The sequence below is a fragment of the Chiloscyllium punctatum genome, chromosome 18 (genome assembly GCF_047496795.1).
Source record: "Chiloscyllium punctatum isolate Juve2018m chromosome 18, sChiPun1.3, whole genome shotgun sequence".
Taxonomy (NCBI): domain Eukaryota; kingdom Metazoa; phylum Chordata; class Chondrichthyes; order Orectolobiformes; family Hemiscylliidae; genus Chiloscyllium; species Chiloscyllium punctatum.
In genome coordinates, this window is record NC_092756.1 from 79233997 (window position 1) to 79261878 (window position 27882).

Sequence of the window (27882 nt, forward strand, 5' to 3'; positions counted from 1 at the left end):
AAGAGGTGTGCCCTATCAATGATAATCATATCAAACAGAAAGCTGCAACTACAGGATAACATTCTGTGTGACAAAAAAGAAGATTTGAACTTAACTACTGCAAGAATGAGTAGTGAAGGTCTTTTGGGCTAGATGTGACATATTTACATATTCAAAAGGACTATCAGCAAATCCACGAGACCTATCATTCTAACAACTGGCTTATCAAAGGCAAACATCAGACTCATTTGACTTGTCATAGGCACAGTCTAGACTGTACTGAAGCAAAATTCAAACCAAATATTTCCTGTTAGATGTAATTCTGCAATTGGACAGAGCTTGCTGAACAATTCTCAAACTGCTAACAGCTCCAATACCCACCAATTTAAGTCAATCATAATGCTTACAAGAAGCTACAGACATTCATATTCAGGGACCCAATTCTCTAAAAAGAAAAGGAATACATTCAGACCTTGCACTTTTAAAACATTTTCAGAGCTTAGGAGCTTGTAACTCTTCAAAACTACACCTGTGCCCATCAGAATCAAATTGTCAACCAATCAAACATCCTTTTCTCCTGTAGTATACATTGTGATAATTTGAAAATTGATATTCATGCATTTAATAATTGCAAGGTGAAAACCATCAGCAACAGATCGGTTCTTAGCAATATTCAATTTCTGTACAACAAAGCAACTGTTTGCAGATCTTTGTTGCATCAGCTCTTTGAAGTGCCATTTACTGTTTGACTGAATATAAATGAAGCATGAATCGACAGAAAATTTATGTCGATTTTGGTTTGACTGTTAAAGTAGGCGGTACAAAAAGTGAAACTGTGTCCATTGGTTTCTTCTACTGGGTTCATTTGGGAAGTTCAGCTCTTTCCGTTTATTGACCTCTACAAGGATTGTTAGAAATCTGACACTGCATGGTGAGAATATAAAGTGCAGGGGTGTAAAGTATACATTCTTGAAAGATTCCACAGGTTAATGTGGAGGAAAAGAAGGCAGACTTGAATTTCAATAGCACCTTTGTGAACAGAGGCAATGCCAAAGTGATGTATAGCCAATGAATTACCAGTCAATGTTTGAACTAAAAGTTACTTGTAATATGGAAAACATAGCAGTCAACATGTGTACAGTAAGCTTTTATGAACTGCAACGTGATAATGACTTGGTTTAAGCAGTATCCCAGCAAACTTTCTCTGCTCATTGTGATGCCTGGTGATCTCCTTATATCCACCACAGAGCATGAACAATGCTGTTTAATAACTCATTCTGGACAGAGTACCTTTGATAGCGAAGAATCTCCCCTCTGAACTGCATCAATCTAGATACTGTGTTATAGCCTCAAGAGTTGGACTTGACATTCTAATTCTGAGACTTTCCAGCATCTGCAGTCATTATTTTTACCAAGAGGGTTACCACCTAAGTCATAGTTAAGAAAAAAAGATTGAAGATGACTGAATATACTTAGGGAGGTAGGAACTTGAATGAAGGAAAGCTAGAGATATGTAAAGACTCTGTGGCAAAGGAGCAGAGTATTATTTTATAGTATGTGGGTATAAATGATGATTTATGATGAGAGAGGAACTAGACATAAATTAATTTAATTAGCTATCACAAGAGTTACAAAAATAATACTGTGAAATACAGTCTTTTCTCCAAATGGCGCAACAGTGACCATTTTGGCATCTTACCCGGATCTACAGGCATTTGGAGTTGATAGCCAGTCAACTCACACCAGCCCACCGGATACAAATCTGAGGACTCACAGTCTACCCATTGATCATATTCATCACTCCATCCATCAAAATGGATCCGCAATAGACGGTTCACTATGCGTGTCACTGTAGCAACACAGATTAGGCGAGGTTCCATCAGGTCAACAGCCTCAAGTTTCATTCCAGGTTCAAACCCATGGTATGGAATGTCCTGAAAAATAATGTGACAACATTTTTAATTCTCCGATCTGAGGCCTCATAACATATTGCAAAGGGAGGTTACATTTTTGCTCCTTAGATCTTAGGTCTACTATGGCACTGTAGGCCCTGGGAACACAAGTAGATAAGGTCACATAGATCAAGCTTGTTCCATCTCCACAATTTCACCTTTTAACATCCTAATTACCTATCATTTATAACATTCTTCAATATTTCTATTCTGCAAAGCAGGAATCCAATTTTGTTCAATGTATTCTATCCCTTTGGGATAAAGCATTTCATATTCTTCCAAAGGCTTGTTAGATTTTGGCATGTTTGCCTTTATCGGTCGGAGAATTGAGTACAAGAGTCAGAATGTCGTGTTGCAGCTCGATAAGACTCTGGTTAGCCCACATTTAGAGTATTGCATTCAATTCTGGTCATTACATTATAGGAAGGATGTGGAGGCTTTGGAGAGGGTGCAGAAGAGGTTTACCAGACATCAGTCAGGATTAAAAAAGTATGACCTATAAAGAGAGGCAAGTTGTTCTCTCTGGAGCAGCCGAGGCTGAGGGGAGACTTGATAAAAGTCTATGAAGTTATGAGATGCATAGATAGGGTTGACAGTCAGAATCTTCCCCCAACCACAAAGTTGAAATGTCTGATACTAGTGGGCATGCATTGAAGTTGGAAGGGACAAGTTTAAAAGGAGATGAAGGACAATTTTCATTTTTTACAAAAATAACATAGGAGACGTCGAGAACATGCTGCCAGGATAGTGGTGGAAGCAGATACAATAGGGGCATTTAAGAGACTTTTAGATAAGCCCATGAACACACAAGGAATGGAGTGATATAGACCCAGGTGAGGCAGAGGGGTTAGTTTAATTTGGCATCATGTTTGGCACAGCACAGTGGTCAAAGGGCCCATTCCTGTGCTGTACTGTTCTGTTCTATGTTCTACAAGAATATTGCCCCTGGGGCAAAAATTCTCTTTTAACTATCTTAATTAATTAAGCTTAATGTCCCTCAAATGGAGGGGAAATGGCATGAAGCATTTTAGTGAGTTGAAAAAGCCAACACAGACAAGACTAGCAAATGAGCTCCTTTGTGCTGTAATGACTCTTCACTATTTTGCAAACATAAAAAGCTAAAAAAAAATTCTATTGGTGGGAAAGGGTCCTAGTTTCAATCCTGACTCACGTTAGGTTAACTGATCCCAATCAGTGTGGTGGTGCTGCAGGGTCTACATTAACATCAGTAGGCTTAGAGCAGGGAGACAGAATCGTTTCGATCCAGCTTTCACAGGCCTTCCATATCCAGTAGTCACTTACAAAATTACGACAGAAAGTATCTGCCTTACTCACCCTAATGAATAGACTTGCAGGAGCTGCTATGGAACCAGTTTCTGTCAAATATGTATCCCAGTCAAAGCATTGCTCCCAGCCTAGAATCAAAATAGAGAAGACCATGAGCAGAGAACTTCCTCACCATACAGCCAAAGAAACAAGAGGGTAACGAGGCATGACTAAACAAAGTGCTCACTTACAATAAATATGCACATTAAATGATGCCCCAGCTAGAGACATTTAAGCAGCAAGTTTCCAAACCTTTAATGGAAAAAGGTAGTGAAAAGAGAAGAGCACTGACAGGAGATTCTCAATCGTGTTCTTGCATTACAAAAGTGCTGAAACAGCCAACCAGTCTATGTTCCACTCAGGCCTCAATCTATCTTTTCCTCATTGCATTCAACCATAATTTTCCTTCTCTCTCATCTAGTTTTTCATTTAAATGCATCTATTCACTTAAACCACTGTCAGCAGGTTCCTTATTCTCACCACTCAATGAGATACTGACCAATCTGTATTCTAACTTCATCCATCTAACTTGATGCCACAAACCTCAATATCCTTAGAAAAACCTGACTCAGATCGAATTAATATATTCAACCAGCATGTACTGCCTTTTCTAAGTGTGTGCTCCACACTTCTATTACCTGTTCCATGAAGAAACTGCTTCCAAAATTCTCCCAGTTGTCCCAACTCTGCCTTTACATTTATGTCCCCACCACTGCCTTTCATTAACCTCACTCGTGATCATCATTGACTTTCCAAGGACTATTAGGCTGGATTATCTACTCTCTACACACCTACAACTCTAGCTTACTCACCCTAATCTAGAACACTGTGGTTAATGTACATGCATCTGCTCTAAAGTCAATATATTTTTTCTAAGGTATGGTAACCAGAGCAGAGTACTTCAGAACGGTCTAACCAAGGCTTTGTACAAGGAGAAAAAGTTTTTATTCGCATCCTCTAGGTATAATCACCATTCACCTATATGGATATCTCATCAATATCTTCAATCGCGTCTCAACAATAATCTAAAGTTAGACTAGCTACAAAAAGGAAGGTTAACTAGTGGCTTGAGTAGGATCTGGAAGTCCAACAATATCAGCATAACACTGAGAAAGCATCTCATGCAGCCATGAGCGAAGTGCTGCATTCTACAGATGTGACAATCAGACTCTGAAGAGGATGGCTATAAAATATGGTCATGGTGGAAAACCAGCTGGAAGGACAGAAAGACCAATGAATGAGTTAGATTAAGAGTACAAGTTCAGGGATCAAAAGAGCTGCTAAGCATAGTTAGAAGAGGAAAGACAGACAAGTACAAACATCAGACAAGGCTGTGCCAATTTTGTCCTAGCACAACTGAAGAAGAAAAAACCAGTTAAAACTAAAGAGGAAGCATTAAAATTGGATAAAAACAGGGGAAGTGGATCGAAAGAATGTGAAGAAAGCCAGAGAAGCAATAATACAATGCCAATCGCTCCACTGTGGCTATGGTGACAGGAACAAACATACTGAAGGCTAATAATTTTTGTGATCCCAACTAATGGCAATAAAGGACAAGTTAGATCCCAGAATTGGGCCTGGCTTGCAGGACCAGAGTTCATTTGTCTTTTGCTCAAAAACCATCTGCCACGAGATTCTCTCAGTCACTTAATCTATCAATGTATTTTTGTACTTTTACTCCCATCCACATCACTATGGCACCAATGAGAAACTTAAATATCGCACACCTTCTGATAGCTCAACTTTATCTCTGCATACACCCAACCAAGTCTCTTGATACATTTGATACCTTCCTGAAAAGGACCTCCCATATTTTGGTCAGTCACAATCCAGGATTTCCACGAACTGTGAAAACGTTCAACCTCTTCAGAATGACTTTGAAAATATCATGAGGCTTGCCTGCTGTCTTCTTGGAAGTGTACTGCTTTGACAGAGTTTTGAAAAGACCAGTTGCTACAGGTGCCTGGAGACAGGCTCACGAATGATACACACCATTCAATTGATCTGATTTTGAGTGAGGAGTGTCTGAAACTGGGCATTTTAGTTTGGAGGAGGATACTGCTCATAACTGAGGACCCGGAACAAATCCTTGTGGAGCACCTCCAGCCATTTCATTCAAGTTGGAACACACAAACATCATACCTACTCTTGGTCTACTATTACCCAACCAATCCTTTAATCAGGACAATAAATAGCTTTCAATACCAATAGGTTTAATTATGACTAACAATTTCTCATGTGGAACCTTACCAAATGTCTTCTGGTAGTCTGCAAACTGCAAGCATAGGCACTGCACTGTCCACTAAAGTTAACCCGCCAACAAGAAGAAAACAAAACCAATGAAGCATGATAAATCATTCAAAAATTTATCTTTACTAGTTAATGGAAGCCAGCAAATCAAGAAGTCCTTACAATCACCCTGATCCTCAATTTACAACAGGTCACTCAAAAGGATTCTGGAGATACAGCCGGGTAGATGGGTTACCACCAGGAAAGGTGGAAGAGGGAGGCATGTAGTGCAGGAGTCTCCTGTGGCTATCCCCATCTCAAACAGGTATGCTGTTTTGAAAAATGTGATGGACTCTCATGGGAACGCAGCACGAACAGCAAAGTTTCTGGTACTGAGACTGGTAATGTAACGAGGGGTATGTCAGATTCTAAGTGATTGATTGTGATAGGGGACTCTCTAGTCAGAGGCACAAACAAACGCTTCTGTGGCACATCACTCTACTAAAGGCCATATTTGCTCCTTAACAATCTAGAGCCCCAGAAAGTAGCACAGTCTTGCTACTCTAAAAAACACTGCTCCAGGTTAACTTAGTACCCATGTTTTACATTTTTAAAATTTAATCGAAAGGCAGAAGTCAATAAAACATAACATATATACTCAGTAATAGCTGATCTCATGTAAAAGTCGACCCCCTATTTTTGATCAAATAATCTGGAATTTAACATACATCTTGTGTAAAAGTCAACCCAAGCTCTTCACAGATAACAGATCAATGTTTATGAGTCAGTCTGCCAGCTGTCATGTCCCGCTCCAGCTTTCCAGTCTGCCGGTTGTTCTGCTCCACTCCCGGTCTTCTAGGCCGCGCCGGGATTTCAGAATTACCATAATTTCTTTTTCTCTTTATTAGTTTAGAGATCTATTGGGCTTCTGCTAAAGATACGGTATGAATTTTGATGGACATTAATTTCAGCATCTCAAAAATAGTATTCATGTAATAGTCAACCTCAAATTTAACTTTAAAAAGTAGTCAAAAAATGTGACTATTACTCAAGAACTCACTCTACTCGCTACTGTAGTTTATAGCAATGCTACACTTAAAAACTGCACACTTAGCAAGAAATCAGAATGGTGTGTTGCCTCCATGGTGCCAGGATCAGGGATATCTCAGAGAGTGCAAAATATTCTCAAAATGGGAGTGGGATCAGCTAGAGGTTGTTGTACATATTGGAACTAATGACATAGGAAAGGAAAAAGGATGAGATTCTGAAGGGAGAATATAGGAAGTTAGCAGGAATTTAAAAAGGAGGTCAGAGGGTAATAATATCTGGATTACTCCTAGTATGATGAGCTAGTGAGGGTAGGAATAAGGGGATAGAGCAGACGGACGCAAGGCTGAGGAGCTGGTGCAGCGGAGGAGGGTTCATATTTTTGGATCACTGGAATCTCTTCTAGGATAGCGGTGACCTGTACAAGGATAACGGAGTGTGCCTGAATTGGAAGGGAACTAATAAACTGGCAGGGAGATTTGCTAGAGCTGCTCAGAAGGACAAACTAGTAAGGTGGGAGAATGGGACCCAGGGAGATAGTGAGGAAAGAGATTAGTCTGAGCCTGGTACAGCTGGAAAAAAGAGCAAGTCAAACAGTCAGGAACAAAGCAGAGAATGAGGTAGGAGTGATTAATTAAACTGTTTTTATTTCAATGCAAAAGGCCTAACAGGGAAGGCCTCAGAGCATGGTTAGGAACATGGGAATGAGACATCATAGCAATTAGAGATATGGTCCACAGATGGACAGGACTGGCAGCTTAATGTTCCAGGATACAAATGCTATAGGAAAGATAGAAAAGGGTGGCAAGAGAGAGGAAGGGGAGTGTCATTTTTGATAAAGGAAATTATTACAGCTGTATTCAGGGAGGATATTCCCAGGAATACATCCAGGGAAGTTACTTGAGTTGAACTGAGAAATAAGAAAGGGATGACCACCTTATTGGGATTGTATTATAAACCATCCCCTCTCAAGTACTCAGCAGGAAATGCAGAAACAAATTTGTAAGGAGATCTCAGCCATCTGTAAGAATAATAGGATGGTAATGGTAGGGGATTTTAACTTTCCAAACATAGATTGGATCTGCCATAGTGTTAAGGATTTAGGTGGAGAGGAATTTGTTCAGTGTATACAAGAAATTTTTCTGAAACCTGATCTACTCTTGGGAAATAAGTCAGGGCAGGTGACTGAGGTGTCAGTGTGGGAGCACTTTGGGACCAGAGACCATAATTCTATTAGTCTTAAAATAATGATGGAAAAGGATAGATTGGATCTAAAAGCTGAAGTTGTAAATTGGAAGGAGGGCATTTTTGATGGAATTAGGCAAGAAATTTCAAAAGCTGACTGGGGCAGATGTTCGCAGTTAATGGGACAGCTGGAAAATGGGAAGCCTTCAAAAATGAGATAACGAGAGTCCATAAACAGTATATTCTTATTTGGGTGAAAGGTAAGGCTGGTAGATGTAGGGAATGCTGGATGCCTAGAGAAATGGAGGTTTTGGTCAAGAAAAAGGGAAACAAGCACACATTTGGTATAGACAGTAGAGATCAAGTGAATCCTTAGAAGAGTATAAGCACAGTAGGAGTATCCTTAAGCAACAACGCGGGGACATGAGATAGCTTTGGCAAATAGGATTAAGAAGAATCCAGAGATTTTATAAATTTTATTAAGGACAAAAGGGTAGCTAGGGAGAGAATAGGGCCGCTCAAAGAGCGGCAAGGCAGCCTATCTGTGGGATTGCAGGAGATGGTGAAGATACTAAACGAATATTTTTCATCAGTGTTTAACTATGACATGGAAGGACATGGAAGATATAGAATGTGGAGAAATAGATGGTGACATCTTGTAAAATGTCCATATTACAGAGGACATGTCCTGGATGTCTTAATTCATATAAAAGATGGGTAAATTCCCAAGACTTGATCAGATGTACCCTAGAACCCTTTGGCAAGGTAGGGAAGTGATTGCTGGGCCCCTTGCTGAGCTACTTGTATCATCGATAGTACAGGTGAGGTGCTGGAGGACTAGAGGTTGGCTAACGTGGTGCCACTATTTAAGAAAAGGTGGTAAGGAAAAGCCAGGGAACTATAGACAGGTGAGCCTGACATTGGAGGGAACCCTGAGGGACAGGATTTAGATGTATTTGAAAAGGCACGGACTGATTAGAAATAGTCAGTATGGCTTTGTGCATGAGAAATCATGTTTCACTAACTTGATTGAGTGTTTTGGAGAAGTAATGAAGAGGATTGATAAGGGCAGAGTGGTGGACATGATCTAAAACAATTTTAGTAAGCATTTGACAAGGTTCCTCATAGTAGACTGGCTAGCAAGGTTAGATCACAGAATACTAGCCATTTGGATACAGAACTGGCTCGAAGGTAGAAGTTAGAATGTGATGGTGGAGAGTTGCTTTTCAGACTTCAGGCCTGTGAGCAATGGTGTGCCACAAGGATCGCTGGTGGGTCCACTGTTTTTATCATTTATAAAGAATGATTTGGATATGAACATAGGAGATATAGTTAATAAGTTTGCAGATGATAGCAAAATTGGAGGTATAATGGACAGCAAATAAGGTTACCTGAGAGTACAACAGGATCTTGATCAGATGGGCCAAATAGCCAAGGCGTTGCACATGGAGTTTAATTTTGATATTGGAGAGGTGCTTCATTTAGAAAAGGCAAATCAGGGTAGGGGTTGTACATTGAATATTAAGGTCCTGGGGAGTGTTGCTGAACAAAGAGATCTTGGGGTGCAGGTGCATTGTTCCTTAAAAGTGGAGTCTCTGGTAGATAGGATAGTGAAGAAGGTGTTTAGTATGTTTTGTTTCATTGGAGAGAGCATTGTGTACAGGAGTTGGGAGGTCACGTTGCAGCTGTACAGGACATTGGTTAGGAAACTTTTAGGATATTGTGTAATTTTGCTCTCCCTCCTATCAGAAGGATGTTGTTAAAAAAATTGAAAGGGTTCAGAAAAGATTTGCAAGGATGTTGTCAGGGTAGCATGGTAGTTTGAGTTATAGGGAGAAGCTAAATAGGCTGGGGCTGTTTTCCCCAGGATTGTTGGAGGCTGAGGGTTGATCTTATTAGTGGTTTGTAAAATCATGAGGTGCATGAATAGCGTAAATAGACCAGGTCTTTTCCTTGGCCTGGGGGAATCCAAAACTAGAGGGCATAAGTTTTTGTGAGGGGGGAAAAGTTTTAAAAGGAACCTAAGGGGCAACGTTTTTTTTCCAACACAGAGGGTGGTGCATGTATGGAATGAACTGCCAGAAGTGGCGGAGGCTGGTACAATTAGAATATTTAAAAAGGCATTTGGATTGGTACATGAATAGGAAGGGATTAGAGGGATATGGGCCAAGTGCTGGCAAATGGGACTACATTAATTTAGGATATCTGGTCAGCATGGACGAGTTGGACCAAAGGGTCCGTTTCTGTGCTAAGCATCTGTGACTCAACAGTCTTCAGCTAAACTACAACGAAAGGCTGAAGAATTCAGGTCTTAATTAGGAAATAACCAAACAAGCAGTCATTGATCGTGTTGCCAACCTGTTCTGAATATACCAGAGTGATGGGATAATATACAGTCAGACGTACAGCAGAGAAACAGACCCTTCAGTCCAACCCACCCATGCCGACCAGATATCCTAGAATTAATCTAGTCCCATTTGCCAGGACTCGGTTCATATCCCTCTAAACCTTTCCTATCCATATACCTGTCCAGATGCCTTTTAAGTGTTGCAAATGTTCCAGCTTCCACCATTTCCCCTGGCAGTTCATTCAATACATATTCCGTCCTCTGTGTGAAAAAGTTGCCCTACAGGTCCCTTTTAAAACTTTCCCCTCTCACCTGAAACCTATGCTCTGTAATTTTAGGATTACCAAACCTGGGGAAAAAGACCTTGGTTATTCACCCTATTCATGCTCCTCATTGGAAGGGCCTTCGCAACCAGTGAACAAGTGAAGGAATGTTTCAAGGTTTCCATTCATCCAGTGTCTCTTGCTGGAATGAATTAAGAGCACAAAGACCATTAAGAACATGGAAACATCAGGGAACACGTCAATCTCCAGGGTTAACCAACACATACTTAGTATAAGCCTGCTAATCTTACCATCTTAGGTTCACACATTCAAAAAAAAAATCTCAGACAGGACAGCACAATAGAACTTTGCCTCAGCCAACATCCTCTCCAGGAGATGTCTGTGTGTCAGTGAGAGAAGAAGTGGGTGGGAGGAGAAAAGATGAGGGAAAGCAGGAACAATACCACCACAATTTGTTTGCTCCTCAGGTCTAAATTCACTCAGCACCCATACTCAGGCAGCTTCATCCATGCTGCTATCCATAATTATATAGGGGGCTCTTCCTTTGCTAATATTTGATAACCAATTTATAAAGGCTGTTTAATTTCAACATGTAACTTACCTCTAGGCGTTGTTAATTCAATGTCATTCTTCTTGCAGAAGCCCACAGGGAAGATGCAACAAGAGGAAGCATGATAACAGAACCAGTCAGTACCATCAGCCGCCTCACATCCATCAATTCCAATCATCAGATAGCCATCCAACAACACCTGTTGTTCCACAAGATTGAAAACAGTTAATCACTTCTGCTGGTGTTGTACAACAGGACTTCTACCTCAAATTAAGCTGCTCATCTGATACCTAGCATCAGAAAAGTTGATATTTTTGCCAATTAAATATTGACTTTGTTAGCAAAATCAAATCTAGTTGGTTTAAAAGGGGTTACGGGAGTAGGGATACAGGGCAGAAAGCAAAATGTGTAGCATTTAATTGTTATGCTTGATTATGAATCTATTTTACTATTGGTGCTGCCTATGCTTGATTAGTCAAGCTGGGTGTGAACTCAGGGTAAAGTAAGCAAAGCTGGAAAGCCAGAGCTCAAGGATGGAGTAGATACTAAACTTCAGTAAATAAAATCAGTTACACGAATTTTGATATGTGTAATCTCAGCATAAATCAGAGACAATATATGTAACCTAGTGCAGTACTGTAGTGAAGAGTATTTTTAAAAAATAAACAGACCAGAGGAATTCTACGGTTAACATTACCCAAGGATTGGGATCACTACACCTCTTGAAAACAGACTCATGACCTGCATTCCGGTAGAGTATATTCAATATGTCATTAAAAATTATACATGTTCAGAAACGTAACAAACAGGAGGATGATGTTAACACAGGGGTATACTGATGAAGTTTCATATAAAAGCATGACTCATTTTAGCTGCATAAATGAGGAGACCGGTTTGGGTGGGTGGGGAGGTGGAGAGGAGAAAGAGGGCGGGGGCAGGAAAGAGGTGGGGGCAATGTTCAGGGATAAAGATACCGGGTGCTCATACAGTTGAATTTGTGAAGACTATTAGTATGTGATGTAACTTCCTTGGATTTATAAGGAGAGGCAGACAGCACAATAAAGTAACCGCGTCATGTTAATTTTTTAAAAAATTAGCTGGTCAGATCCCAGTTGGAGTATTACAGTAAAATCAGGGCAACCACACTTCAGGTGAGAAAACAAGGCCTGAGAGAGGATGCAAGTACTCAGTGAAATGGTACTGGTAGATAGGAACATTAGAAATAAATTAGGCCATTTGTCTGTTTGAGCTGGCCTTGCTATTTAATATGATCATGGGTGATCTTACATCTCAATTCCACTTTCTTGCACTCTCCCTTAATATCCAAAAGTGTATCAACCTGTTTTCAATATAGTTAATAATTAAACACCCACAGTTCTCTGGAGGTCGATAAATCCAAAGATCCAAAATCACAAGAGAAGAAATTTCACCCCTCAGTTCAAAATGGCCAGCCCTGTATTCTGAGGCTGTGATCCCAAGATCTGGACTCTTTAGCCACGGAAATATTCTCCCAACATATCTTCCCCATCAAGCCCCTTTACAATGTTGCAAACCTCACATGCTTCTAAATTCTGTAATGTATTGTCCTATGCTGATTAATATCTCTTCAAAGAAGGAACCTATTGCCAGTCTAGTGTGTATGGATTTTAACAAGGTCAGCCAGGTAGACCTCATAGAATGAGGTCCCTGATTAACAGCCCCAATCAGGTCCACAGGAGAAACTTCAGACAGACAGTCACCCATGGGTGGAATTGAACTCAGTTTGCTACCACTGAGCCACAGTGCTGCCCTAGTCTGTTACTACTTTTGAGAGACTGTCTTGAGAGGAGTGACTGAGTAGATTGCGCCTGTACTAATTGGAATTTAGAAGAACGAGAAGCAACCTCATTGAAACAAACAAGATTCTTATGGGATTTGACAGACATTAGATGCAGGAATATAGTTTGCCCTTGTGGGAGAGTCTAGGAGGAGAGGGCATAATCTGAAAATAAGGGGCTGTCTTTTGAAGATAGTTTGAGGGGAATTCTATCAAAGGGCAGTATATTTGTGGAATTATTTACTGCAGAGGGTTGTAGAGGTTGCATCATTAACTGCATTCAGGGCTGAGATAGACAGATTTTTAAAATCAGTAAGGGAATCAAGGGTTATGGGGAAAAAGGCAGAAAGTGGAGCTCAGGATGATCAGATCAGCCATAATTTCATCAAATAACAGCACAGACTTAATGGGCTGAATGGCTTGCTTCTGCTGATCTTAGAGTGACTCAGAAGGATGTGAATCTATGGAATTCTCTAGCCCAGGGGGTTGTGAATGTTCCATCATTGCATATAAGGCAGGCTAGATAAACCTGAGGGAATGCATGTATACCTCAAGAGAACAGGAAGGTGAATTTCAAGCCTGTTCTCCCATTCAGTGGGCCACACTGTCTACTCTTGCTCCTATTTATTGTGTTCTCATGTTTAGGAAATTCACAATAGAACCAGGGCTAACAGAAGGGAAAAAAAAAGTATTTCAAATGCAAAAAAAGTTGTGATATTGGAAAAGATCAATGGTATGGACTGAATTGAAAGAACTATTTAGAGGGCAGGCACAGGAACAATACGTCAAAATGCCCTCCTATGCTGTGTCATTTAGTAATGACCAATGCCATTATCCTTGTGTCCTACCACACACTGAGTACACTGGCCACTGATTAAATTCTCCATATCTTGGCCCCCAGTACGAGGCTGAACCAGCATGCTTGCAAACTTGGTTTAATCTTGAGCAGAGCCTCCAATGCTATATTCTCACCAAGACTGCCAACTTCCAACTCCACAATATCCCAGCTTTTCACACCAGCATCAGGTATTGCCTTCAATATATTTGGGCTTGAAGAATTTTTTGAACTCAACATGTTAACTATTTCTCTCTCCACAGATGTCACGAACGGTGAGCATTTCTAGCACTTCTATTCTTACTCCATAAGCTTGGGAGTTTATCCAGTACTTGGAGTCTGGACTTATTGTCGTCACATATACTGAGATACAGTGAAAAAGTGTCATTTTGTGTCCCCTTCAGGCAGATCACACCATACAAAATGCATCAGCGTCGCAGAACACAGTGCATAATTCAGCCACAGAGGAAGTGCAAAGAGCATGAGAAATCAAAATTAACATTTCAGAAGTCCGTTCATAAATCTGATAACAACGGGAAAGACGCAGTTCTTGAATCTTTTTGAATGCATATTCATTTATTTATATCATCTTCCCAACAGAAAAGGAAGGAAGAGGTAATTGATTATGTTGGCTGCTTTCCTGAGACAGTGCAAAGCATAGATGGAAACAACGGATGAAAGGATGGTTTATGTAATGGACTGTTCACTGTAGTTTCTTGCGGTCTTGGGAAAAGCAAATGCCATACCATGCTATGATACCTCCAGATAGAATGCTTTCTATGGTGCTTCTATAGAAATTGCTAAGAACCCTTGTGGACATGCTGAATTTCCTTAGCCTCCTGAGGAGGTAGCTTTCCTGACCATCATATTGACATATTTGGACCAGGACAGATTGATGGCAATCATCATTCTCAGGAACTTGACAGTCTTGACCATATTCACCTCAGCACCATTGAAGATGTATGCGTTCCACTTCATTTCCTGATGTCAAGGACCAGTTCCTTCATTTGGCTGATGTCAATAGAGAGATTGTCATCTTTATACCCGCCACTGAAATCTCTTTACTGTATTTTGTCTCAACGTTGCTTGAGATTCACCTACAACGGTGGTGTCATCAGCAAACTTGTAAAGGGAGATGGAGAGGGTGGGTGGATGTAATTTAACCACAGTCGAGACGGCATAACAAGTATAGTAATGGGCTAAGTATACAGCCTTGTGGGGCACCAGTGCTGAGGATTATGGTAGAACAGGTCTTGTCACCTGTTCTTACTGATTGCAGTCTATGGGTACTAAGTAGAGGATCCAGTTACAGAAGGAGAAGCAGAGGCCTAGGTGTCTGAGTTTAGAGAAGAGTTTGTTTGGAATTATGGTATTGATGGCAGAGCTGTGGTCAATAAACAGTAGCCTGACATAGGTATCCTTGTTATCCAGTTGCTACAGAGATGAGTGTAAAGTCAGAGAGATGGTGCCTGCCGTGGACCTGTTGTGCTGATATGAGAATTGCAAAGGATCAAGGCAATTTGGTAGGCTGGAATTGATGGGAGCCATGACGAACTGCTCTAAGCACTTCATAATTATGGTGGTTAGAACTACCAGGTGGCAGTCAATGAGGCATGCTGCATAAGTTTCCTTTGGCACAGAATGATGGTGGTCTTCTTGAAGCAGGTGGAGACTTCAGATCATAGTAGGATAGGTTAAAGATGTCTGCAAGTACTCCCATCAACTGATCCATACAGGATTTGAATGCCCTGCCCAGGACTCCATCCGTTCCAGTTGCTTTCTGTGTACACTCTCAACAAGACTGATCAAAAGTCTGCAGTGGTGACCGTGTATACATCTGAGGTTGTTGGGATAGGTGACATTGTTTCACTGACCTCCTATTCAAAGTGAGTGTGGAATGCATTGAGCTCATCAGATAGCCCTAAGTACTGGCCCTAAGTCACACCAGTTCCCATTGATCCATCACCCATACTCATGGACCTATATCAGCTCCTAGTCAAACACCTCAATCCTAAGTTTCATATTTTTATTCAAATCCATGGTTTAGATCTTTCCTTTTCTGTAACCTCCTACAATCCCAAAACAGTCAAGGAACTTTGCACTCTCAGTCAGAGATGTACAGCACGGAAACAGATCCTTCAGTCCAACTCGTCCATGCAGACCAGATATCCCAAACTGATCTACTCCCATTTGCCAGCACTTGGCCCATATCCCTCTAAATCCCTCTTATTTATATAACTATCCAGATGCCTTTTAAATGTTGCAATTGTACCTGCCTCCACCACTTCCTCTGGCAGCTCATTCCATTCACGCACCACCCTCTGTGTGAAAATATTGCCCCTATTTACCCAATCAATGCCCATCATGATTTTATGAACCTCTAAGGTCACCCCTCAGCCTCTGACGCTCCAGAGAAAACAACCCCAGCCTATTCAGCCTCTCCCTATAGCTGAAATCCTTCAACCCTGGCAACATCCTTGTAAATCTTTTCTGAACCTTTTCAGGTTTCACAACATCCTTCTGAAAGGAAGAGGACAAAGAATTGCCTTACTAATGTTCTGTACACTACAACATGACCTCCCAACACCTATACTCCATGCACTGTCCAATTAAGAAAAGCATACCAAACACCTCCTTCACTATCCTATCTACCAGAGATTCCACTTTCAAGGGACTATGAACCTGCACTCCAAGATCTTTGTTCAACAACAATCCCCAGCACCTTATCATTAAGTGTATAAATTCTGTTCCGATTTGCCTTTTCAAAATGCAGCACCTCACATTTATCTAAATTAAACTCCACCTGCCAATCTTCAGTCCGGTGGCCCATCTGATCAAGATCCCGTTGTACCGTCAGGCAACCTTCTTTGTTGTCCACTATACCTCCAATTTTGGTGTTATCTGCAAACTTATTAACCATACCAATGTTCATATCAAATCATTTATACAAATGACGAAATATAGTGGACCCAGCACCGATCCTTGTGGTACACCACTGGTCACAGGCCTCCAGTCTGAAAAGCAATCCTCCACCACCACCCTCTGTTCACTCCTCCAATTTTGGCCTATGGGAAGGCCCCAATTTGCACTGTCATAGGAATTCAGCAGCAAAAACTGGAGAACAGGAGTAGGCTATTCAACCCTTCAAACCTACTCCATCATTCAGCAAAGTCATAATTGATCCAGATGCACTTTCTCCCACCATATAACTCTCCATCCTTTATCAAAAATTTAACTCAACCTTGACTAAATTTAATGATCCAGCAACCACTGCTCTCTGGGTGAAGAGAATTTAATTTATCAACACTGAGAAAAGAAGATTTATTTCTGTCTTAAAAGCAACTCCTCTTACTCTTACACCATCTTCCCTAATTCTAGTCTTCCACATAATAGGAATCATCCTCCAGATATCTTCCTAGTCAATACCCATCAGGATCTGACCTTTCAATAAGATCACTGGTCATTCCTCTAAACTCCAAAGTGTTCAACCATTCTTCAGAAGATAAACTCTTCACCTCTGCACTGCTTCTAAAGCATTTGCATCTATTTTTAAATAAAAGGAGACCAAACTGTACACCGTACTTCAGATGTGGTCTCAACAAAATCCTGCACAGCTGCAGTAAAACTACTTACTTTCAAATTCCCTTCCCTTTGCATTAAATGTTCAATTTGCCTCCCCAAACTCTTGTTGTCACTACATACTCACTTTTGTGATTCATCTACCACTGACACGGAGGTACCTCAGTTATACCACTGAGCTCTCAGTCTCTCTATGTCTAAACAGTATTCTGCTTTTCTATTCTTCCTGCCAAATTGGGCAAGTTCATATTTCCCCAAATTATGCTCCATCTGCCAAATTTCACCCACCTCATTTAAACAATCTATAGCCTTTTGCAGACTCCACCTCCTTTTGACAACTTACTTCCTCACCTTGGTGTCATCAGCAAAATTAGCCAGCCCATGGTTGTTCCCTAGGTCCAAGTCTTTGAGATAGATTGCAAATAGTCGATGTTTTAACTTAAGTACAAATGGTGGGTCTTGTCCTCGGAATTTTTTTTTCTCATTTGAATGGATCTATTCTATGTATTCTGAAGTAGCCTTTTAATGTCTGACTCAGCACATCTGTTGAACTATCCCTGAACCTAAATTGCCAGTTCACCTCAGCTCGCACTGTTTTGTTGCCTTGTATAACCACCATTATTTAAGGTGAAGTGCTAGTCTTTTTCTCTCTGTAGCCAAATATAAAATTCAATTATATTATGATGCTGATACCCAGGGATGACTTCACTTTCAGGCTTTTAATCAATTTTCTCGGTGCAGCTTATTAATTCTAGTATAACCTCCTCTTTAGTTGGATTCAGAACTTGATGATCAAAGGAACTATTCCAGAAACAATCACCCATATCCCAAGAACAAAATAAAGAAAGCAATGCCACAACCACCTGCTTGTTGTAATCCTTTACAACTATCACAAAGAATCCCTCAAATAACTACTATCAACACGAGCTGTTACACCTTGTGAACAAACTGCCCAGTGTAGAGGGGCTAACTCCCTCACAAGCAACCCCTCTGGGCAGAACTCGTCACACGTATTCCTGACATCAGACCCCCTGAAGCTCAACCTTGAGCTTGGTTACATAGGAGACTCTCCAGAGATTAGCAGAAAAAAAGTCTTTAGGGATGGCCTCAAAAGAATCTGAAGTAGTTAAACACACCTACTGCACTTGACTGACCAAAGTAAAAATGGTTCATTCAGGAAAGCAACAACACATCAAGAGACTTCATTTGAAACATTTAAAGGGAACACACAAACCTCCAAACAAACCATCCACAAAACTCAAAGACCAACTATTGTGCAGGTATCGTAATCTGATAAATTTATCCATCTCTGAACCTAATCAAAGCTGACTGGAGGCAATACACCCTTGATCACGACAGACTGCCTAAGAAGGCTTAACAAAAACTATATGGAGCTGGTTAGAGAATTAGGTCAGAAATCAGTTCCTCAGATGGAGAATGATCAGAGATGTACAGCATGTCCATGCCAAATCAGAAATCCAAAACTATTCTAGTCCCATTTTCCAGCACTTGGCCCATATCTCTCTAAACCCTTCCTATTCATATAGCCATATTACAACCTTTTAAAAGTTGTAATTGTACCAGCCTCCCATTTCCTCTGGCAGCTCATTTCATGCATGCCAGACAGGTACACAGCAAGCCAGGCAACATCAGGAGGTAGAGAAGTTGATATTTCAGGTGTAACCCTTCTTCGGGACTGCAGGCGGGTGTAGGGGGAGCAGCAGATAAAAGGGTGGCGGGGGCAGGGCAAAGGTGAACATAGGTAGAGAGTACGAAGACAGCCCTCCACCATACCACTGCCATTCCCATTCCACTTCTCTAAATCCCCCCTCCCAATGCAATAAAGACAGAGACCTCTTGTCCTCACCTACCAACCCACCAGTCATCACATCCAACACATCCTGAAACACTTCCACCAACTCCCACTAGACCCCATCACAAAAAACATCTTCCCCTCCCACTCTTCTCTGCCTTCCGCAAGGACTCTTACCTTCGACAGTCCTTGGTTTGAGCCACTCTCCCACTGAACCCCCAGGTACCTACCCCTGCAACTGGAAAAGATGCAAAGCCTGCCAGTACACCACCCCCCTCACCTCCATTCAGGGCCCCAAACAATCCTTCCAGGTGAGACAGAGGTTCAACCTAGTTTACTGGATCAGGTACTCCTGATGTGGTCTTCTTTACACTGGGGAGACCAAATGTAAACTTAGGGAACGGTTTGCGGAGTATCTCAGCTGGGCCCGCAGGGGGCAATCAGACCTCCCAGTCACCATGCATTTTAATTCCCTTTCCCACTCCCTTTCTGACATGACCATCCTTGGCCTCCTCCATTGCCAATACAAATCACACTGCGAATTGGAGGAACAACACTTCATCTTCCACCCAGGTAGCCTACAGCTCGGAGGACTCAACATGGAGTTCTCCAAGTTCAAATAACCTCCCTTCCCATTCTGGTCAGCATGGACGAGTTGGACCAAAGGGAAAAGAAAGTGATTGACTGAAGTTGTTGGAACTGTTCTCGAGTAAGGCGGCTGAGGGGAGATTTGTTGAAAGTTTTCAAAATCATGAGCAGGCTGTATCTAGTAAACAGGGAGGGGGAGCAGTTCTCACTCCTAATAAGAAACAAGAACAAGAGAGCAAGTATTCAGTGATGCACAAAAGGGTAATGAGAGAACATTCCTCCCCACATACACACAACGGGTAATTAACATATGGAAACGCTGCTTGGAAATGTGGCAAAGGCAGGTTCAGTTGAGGAATTTAAAAGAAGGACACGGAATGATAGAGATAGAAATATTGAACAAAGGCATGGGAAGAAAGCAAGAGTAATGAGCCAGTGCAGGCCCAATGGCCTGAATGGCTTCCTGCTGCGCTGTAACAACTCTGTGAATTTCAGAGGCACTAAAATGACAAATCCACATCTTGAGAATGAAAGACTGAGAACCAGTATGTCCACAACCTCATGCCATTAGCACAGAAAATAACATCAACGTTTGCGGTCTGAACTGATGTCACTCTCTGCAGTTCCCCAATTTTCCTTCTGCACCCATCAGGTCACATCTCTGTATCAGTTTATCATAGAATCCCTAAAGTGTGAAGAGAGGCCATCTCGTCTGCACCAACCCCCTGAAGAACATCCCACCCAGGCCCCACATTGTAATCCTGCATTTACCGCTACTAACCCACCTGGCCTGCAGAGCCCTGGACACAACAGGGCTATTTAGCATAACCAATCCACCTGACCTGCGCATCTTTGGACTGAGAGGAAACCAGAGCAGTCAACGGAAACCCATGCAGACCTGGGGAGAACATACAAACTCCAGAGTCACTCAATGCAGGTCTTTCTTGTTATTAGTTAAAAATAATTTGATTGTAATGATTGAGTCAAGTTTACAGATTTGTCTCAACTCAACAGTAGTGGGTCTTGAATGTATTGCAACGTCCCAGTGATTCATGGTCAGAAGTCACAACACCAGGTTATAGTCATAGAGTCATAGAGATGCACTGCATGCAAACAGACTCTTCGGTCCAATTCGTCCATGCGACCACCAATGTTCTGTACAGCTGCAACATGACCTTCCAACTCTTCTACTCAATACACTGACCAATAAAGAAAAGCATACTAAACACCTTCTTCATTATCCTATCTTCTGGAGACTCTACTTTCAAATCTGCACTCCAAGGTCTCTTTGTTTAGCAACAGTCCCTAGGACCTCACCATTAAGAGTATAAGTCCTGCTAAGATTTGCTTTCCCAAAATGCAGCATCTCACATTTATCTGAATTAAACTGCATCTGCCACTCTTCAGCCCATTGACCCATCTGATCAAAGTCAAACAGGTTTATGTGAAATCACAAGCTTTCAGAGTGCAGCTCTACACCTGACAAATGGGCTGTGATCCAAAAGTTTCTGATTTCAAATAAATCTGTTGGACTATAACCTGGAGTCATGTAACTTTGATTTCGTCTACCCCTGTCCAATACCTCCACACCATTGAGTCACGACAGCACACAGGTGGTGTGACAAATCAAAATCCTTATACAGGTGTATATTCTCAGGACAGGGTGACCCCCGGAAATGATTCCCCAGTTTTAGTTACCCGCGGTTTACCACGGCCCGAGCATGTTATACGGAACATCCCATCACCAGGGACCAGGCTGCCAGCAAGGTACGTTTCCCATTTAAATGAATGGGTTCATTCCCACCTGTGGTTTTTGACTTCCACAGTAGGTTCTGGAACGTTACCACCGTGGATGGGGGTGGAATACTATTGTATAGCGACAGATTTCGCTACAAGGCAATACAAAGGCCACCTTGCAAAGTGCAGGGCAGCCATTAAATAGTAACATGGTCAGAAATGCTTATTAATGGGGGTGGAGATTTAAGATCGTTTCTTTGCAAATACTATCCTGACCGCCTTCAAAATCATTTAAGTCCACAAGGAGGACAAACATGCCAACATTGTGCACAACTCTGTACAAGTATTACAACTTATTTCCATTTACCCATCTTCTCCCCACACCCTTGGATGTTGTTTCTATTCAACAATCATTCAATGCTTCAATTGACTGTCTTCAGCACAAATTCTGGCAATGCCTTCCAGACCAAACCACTTGTAAGATAAAGCATTTTTACACATCATATTTGCTTCTCTTGCAAACCACTTTAAATCTGCACCAGCTTTTTTGCAATCCTTAAACAAAATTTCCCTATCTGTGCAAACCAACGCTGCTCCAAATGTTTGCTTATCCATAGTTTTCACCAAAAGATGAAGGAAAACTTGGAAAAAATGTCAAAACAAAAAAACGGAAAAGTGCTTAAATGAACATTTAATAAAACAAGCTACAGAAGGGGAGTATCACTTTCTGCGCTACATTTCCTAGACTACACAGTTGTGTGCACCATCTGCCATCTTGCATACTGGAGTGTCTGCATGTGGATATTTACTGATGTATATTCTTCACATTATGCTGATTTAAGAAACAATGGAGAAGTGAGGAGAAACTGCTTGCTGTGTGCAGAAGTCGAGATCACAAATGCACTGAAAGTGTGGTGGAGATAGAATTAAATAGAGTCATTAAGGGGGAATTTGGATTAATATTCAAAAAGGAAGAACGTGTAAGGCTACAGAGAGAAGACTGGAAGTGGCACCAGGTAAATTCCTTCTGCAGAGAGCCAGTGCAAACATTATTGGCCAATTGACCTGTCCGAAACCGTTTGGAGATTCTGTGAAAGTAAATGCTGTGATTTCAGTTGCACATCTTAAATCAATTAAGCCAATCCATGAAAGACGTCACCACTGTTTAAAATTAAATTGAAAAGGGGATAAAAGGCTAATCGCATTTAAAAGGATGATGACAAACCTCCCTCTTTTAATGGCTAAATCTCTCAGAATTGTTTAACCACAGGGATCAAACTGACGCAGCCATAAAAGTATTTTTTCTGCTCCACTCTCATGTTTATTCTAACACAAAAGCAGAGCACTATGGATGCTGGAAATTTGAAACAAGAACAGAAAATGGTGGAACTACTCAGGTGGTCAGGCAGCACTTGAAGAGACAGAGAAACAGGCTTAACTTGAGCTACTGAGCATCTCCAGTATTTTCTGCATTTATCTTATTCTTGGCTTTTGTAAGACAAAGCATCTGCAGTCCTCACTTTCTCCTTTTGTAAGACAATACCAAATTTGTACTGCTAAATTTCTCTCCTGCTTTCCATGTACCAGTGACATGCCCATGGCTCACAAGAGCTTGGATACAGTGGATGACAACAAGCTCTGACCAGGGAAAACAACACAATTAAAATTAACTCTACTTTTCCTATCCTTAGTCTGCCACAATCTTCCAGTGAAGCTCAATGCAAGTTCACGAAACTACGAAAGCAACTAGGAATGGGACAAGTAAATAAGGCATTTGCTGCCAACACACTGCCGAGGGTTCAGTCACCAACCAGATGGCTGTAGTCCCTGATGTCATTGCATTCCATTAGAAACATTGCAAAAACAACTTGCAGGAAGACATCACAACTGTTCACTCAAAAAGCTATATTGCTAAAAACTGAAGCAACCAAAACATCCATATTCCCTACTTTTCAAAAAGTGCATATTATTTTACACAATTATCAAATTTAATCACAAATCTTTTGGCTCTCCAACACCAATCATGTTTCATAATAAACAAGTCAAGAAGTGCAATTTATTTTAGTGTTGATTAATACATGAAAGAATGCAAGGTGTGAAGAGTAGAGAATGGGGCAATGAGGAAACAGCGGCAATCGATCCATGCCTTATTCTGGTTCCAGGGCAATATGGGCACAGAATGTGGTTAGTAGGACCATGTTATTCCGGTGTATTGGGAGGAGGCACACAGTGATTAAATAAACAAAAGACTGTTTCGATGAGGTGTGAATGGTAGGATAGCAGTTGCACTTCATGTTTCAGCTCTCCACTTTACAGCCTTGTGAACTCAACATGGAGTTATAGAGTCAGAGTTAGATGTACAGCATGGAAACAGACCCTGCTGTCCAACTCTTCCATTATCCTAAACTAATCTATTCCCATTCACCAAAACTTAACCCAGATCCGTCTAGGTCGTGTGTAGGGTATTGGAAAAGCACAGTAGGTCAGGCAGCATCTGAGGAGCAGGAGAATTGACGTTTCGGACTTTCCTGATAATGGGCTTATGCCCAAAACAGCGACTCTCCTGCTCCTCGGACGCTGCCTGATCTGCTGTACTTTTCCAGCACCACACTCAACCCTGATCTCCAGTCCTCACTTTCCATATCCCTCTAAACCCTTCCTATTCATATATCCATCCAGAAGCCTTTTAAATGCTATAATTGTACCAGCCTGCACCACTTCCTCTGGCAGCTCATTCCACACATGCACCAGTGTGAAAAAGTTGCCCCTCAGGACCCTTTTACATTTTTCCCCTCTCACCCCACACCTATACCCTCTAGTTCTGGACTCTCCCAACCCAGGGAAAAGACCTTGAATATTTACCCTATCAATGCCACTCGATTTTTACAAACCTCTAAATGGTCACCCCCTCAGCCTCCGACACTATAGGGAAAATAGCCCCAGCCTATTCAACCTCACCCCATAGCTCAAACCCTCATACCCTGGCAACATCCTTGTAAGTCTTTTCTAAACCCTTTCAAGTTTCACAACACCCTTCCAATAGGATATTGCATGCAATATTCCAAAAGTGACCTAACCAATGTCCTGGGAGAAAGTGAGGACTGCAGATGCTGGAGATCAGAGCTTAAAAATGTGTTGCTGGAAAAGCGCAGCAGGTCAGGCAGCATCCGAGGAGCATATGCCTGAAATGTCTATTCTCCTGCTCCTTGGATGTTGCCTGACCTGCTGCACTTTTCCAGCAACACATTTTTAGCCAATGTCCTGTACAGCCATGACATGACCTCCCAACTCCTATACTCATGCTCTGACCAATGAAGGAAAACATATTAAAATGCCTTCTTCACTATCCTATCTACCAGAGACTCCACTTTCTAGGAACTATGAACCTACACTCCAAGGTCTCTCTATTCAACACCACTCCCCAGGACTATACCATTTTGTGTACAAGTACTACCCTGATTTGCCTTTCCAAAACGCAGTACCTCACACTTATCAAAATTCAACTTCATGTGCCACTCCTCAACCCATTGGCCATCTGATCAAGATTCCACTGTAACCTGAGATAACCTTCTTCGCTCTCCACTGCACCTTCATTTATGGTTTCTTCTGCAAATTTACTATGTTCATATCTAAATCATTTTATATAAATGACAAAAAGCAGTGGACAAAGCACTGATCCTTGGGGCACACCACTGGTCACAGGCCTCCAGTCTGAAAAGCATCTCTCCACCACATGTCTTCTATCTTCAAGCCAGTTCAGTGTCCAAACCACTAGTATTCTATGTGATTTAATGATGCTAGCCAGTCTACCATGAGGAACCTTGTCAAATGCCTTACTGAAGTCCATATAGATCGGTCCTGAAGGGCTTTTGCTCAAAACGTCGATTTTCCTGCTCCTTGGATGATGCCTGACTTGCTGTGCTTTTCCAGCAGGTCACTCTTGACTCTATATAGATCATGTCCACCGCTCTGCCCGCAATCCTCATTACTTCTTCAAAAAACTCAATGATTTCTCATGCACAAAGTCATGTCAACTATCTCTCATCAGTCCTTGCCCATCCAAATATAGGGAAGTCCTGTCCATCAAGATTCCCTCCAGCAACTTGCCTACCAATGTGAAGCTCACTAGTCTATCATGTTTTGAAGTTAAAGGCATGTACTGTACTGGAGAGGGGGCGCGGTTCCCAAGGTATACTGGAAAATTGAAAATATGTAACATTTGGTTGTGAAGTGTTTACCTGAGTTTCGGTTGCTGCTTTGACAATAATTTGAATTTAAAACAGATTAATTTATGCCCCAGGATACTAAAAACAACTGAGTTTGAATTTATCGTTTGGGCAACACCGAACCCAATAAGACAACCCAATGCTGGGGGTAGAAGAATGCGGACATTTTGAAAATTGGTCAGACAGCAACTGCTGTAGAGCTAACTGCTCATCTAACATTATGCACTTAAACAAAATCAGGAAAAGAAACCTTCCCTACCAAAGGTACCTTTTCAGGTAAAGACGATTCGCAGTTAAAAGAAAGACGACGACCTAAGGAAATCGGCAGGAATTAGTTAATGTAATTAGTTAATGATTAAGTTAATGTAATTTTCATAACTCTTATTGGAACAGCATTTTTTAAATATAGTATTTGGGTCAGATAGTAAATAGTTAAGAGAAAACGGGGTTTAGATTTGAGAAACGTTTTTTGTTTCATGTTCACTGTTATACTTCAACAAATAAATTGATATTTTTTCTGTAAATAGTGGAATTTGGGAGTTCTGTCACCCACATTTTAACAGATTAAGAGGCATGGTAAGCTTTTCTGGGTGTTTTGTTTAATTAAAAGGGATTCAACAACCGCTTTGTAACAATAGTTCCCTGGTTTTTCCTTACCACCTTTCTTAAATAGTGACACCACATTAGTCAACCTCCAGTCTTCCAGCACTTCACCTATGATTTTTGATGATACAATTAGCTCAGCAAGGAGCCCAGCAATCACTGCCCTAGCTTCCCAAACAGTACTCAGGTATACCCGATGATGTCCTGGGATTTATCCACCTTTATGTGTTAAGACACCCAACACCACCTTCCATGTCCTTCTCCACAGAAAACATGGATGCAAAATACTTGTTTAGTATCTCCCCCATCTTTTGTGATTCCACATTTGGCTGTCTTGCTGATCTTTGAGGGGTCCTATTCTCTGCCTAGCTATCCTTTTGTCAATAAATGTATTTATAGAATTCCTTTGTTTTCTCCTTAACCTTGTTTGGCAAAGTTATCATGTTCTCTTTTTGCCCTCCTGATTTCCCTCTTAAGTATATTCCAACTGCCTTTATACTCTAAGGATTCACTCGATCTCTGCCGTCAAAACCAGACATAAACCAGACATTATTCTTGACCAAAATATCAATTTCTTTAGTCATCCAGCATGCCCTATACCTACCAGCCTTTCCTTTCAGCCTGACAGAAATATACTGTGTCTGGACTCTCGTTATCTCAATTTTGAAGGCTTCCCATTTCCAACAATCCCTTTATCAACGAACATCCACCCTCAAGCAACATTTGAAAGTTCTTGCCTCATACTGTCAAAAATGGCCTTCCTCCAAATTAGAACTTTAACTTTCATATCCGGTCTATCCTTTTCCATCACTATTTTAAAAATAAAAGAATTTTGAGATACCACAATTTGCTTATTTAAGTATGAATTGGATTTTGAAACAAAACAAAGCCACTTGAAGGAAGCACATCGGGAAAGAATTGCCTAAAATTAGGGAGGCATTTATTTCAAGAAGCAACTATCATCTCATCATCTATTCTTTGGAGAAGGTAAAGAATTAAATATTATGTGACTATCAGAACAGCAAATGGGAGCTGAAGATAGAGCATGCATTGGGAGGAAGGGTGATCTTAAAGAGGTTTCTAAAATCATGAGGGGCATGGATGGGGTAAACAGACAAGGTTTTTCCCCCTGGGTGAGGGAGTCCATAACTATAGGTTTAGCGTTAGAGGGGAAAGATATAAAAGGGAGCTCAGGGAAAACTTTTTCACGTAGAGGGTGGCGCATGTATGGAATGAACTGCCAGAGGAAGTGGTGGAGGCTGGTACAATCACAACATTTAAAAGGCATCTGGATGGGTATATGAAGGGGTCATAGAGATATGGGCTAAATGCTGGCAAATGGGATTAGATTAATTTAGGATATTTGGTCGGCATGGAAGAGTTGGACCAAAAGGGTCTGTTTCTGTGCTGTACATCTCTATAGCTATGACTCTATGGTTGCTGGCCCCAAAGTACTCCCTCCACTGACACCTCAGTCACTTGCCCTGCCTCACTTCCCATGTTTTGCACCTTCTCTAACAGATACATCCACATACTGAATCAGAAAATTTTCTTGTACACACTTAAATTCCTCTCCATCTGAATTCTTCACACTATGGCAGTCCATGTTTGGAAAGATGAAATCCCCTATCGTCACCACCCTATTATTCTTACAGAAAACGGAGATCTCCTTACAAATTAGTTTGCTAATCTCTTGCTGACTATTGAGTAGTTAATAATACAATCCCAATAAGGTAAACATCCCTTTCTTATTTCTCAGTTCCACCCAGATTATTTCCCTGGATGT

At 41.3% G+C, this 27882-nt stretch overlaps 1 protein-coding gene across 8 annotated transcripts in view; it reads right to left on the reverse strand.

Annotated features, from left to right (window-relative positions):
* The window catches only part of l3mbtl2 (L3MBTL histone methyl-lysine binding protein 2), a 106748-nt gene that overhangs the window by 39671 nt on the left and 39195 nt on the right, over nucleotides 1–27882 (reverse strand). For all 8 annotated transcript variants that reach the window (XM_072588531.1, XM_072588526.1, XM_072588525.1 and 5 more), the window contains 3 exons: nucleotides 10951–11098; nucleotides 3267–3346; nucleotides 1679–1913 (listed from right to left, as the gene is read on the reverse strand). In XM_072588531.1, the coding sequence (XP_072444632.1) occupies nucleotides 1679–1913; nucleotides 3267–3346; nucleotides 10951–11098 (463 nt within the window). The remainder of the gene's footprint in view (nucleotides 1–1678; nucleotides 1914–3266; nucleotides 3347–10950; nucleotides 11099–27882) is intronic.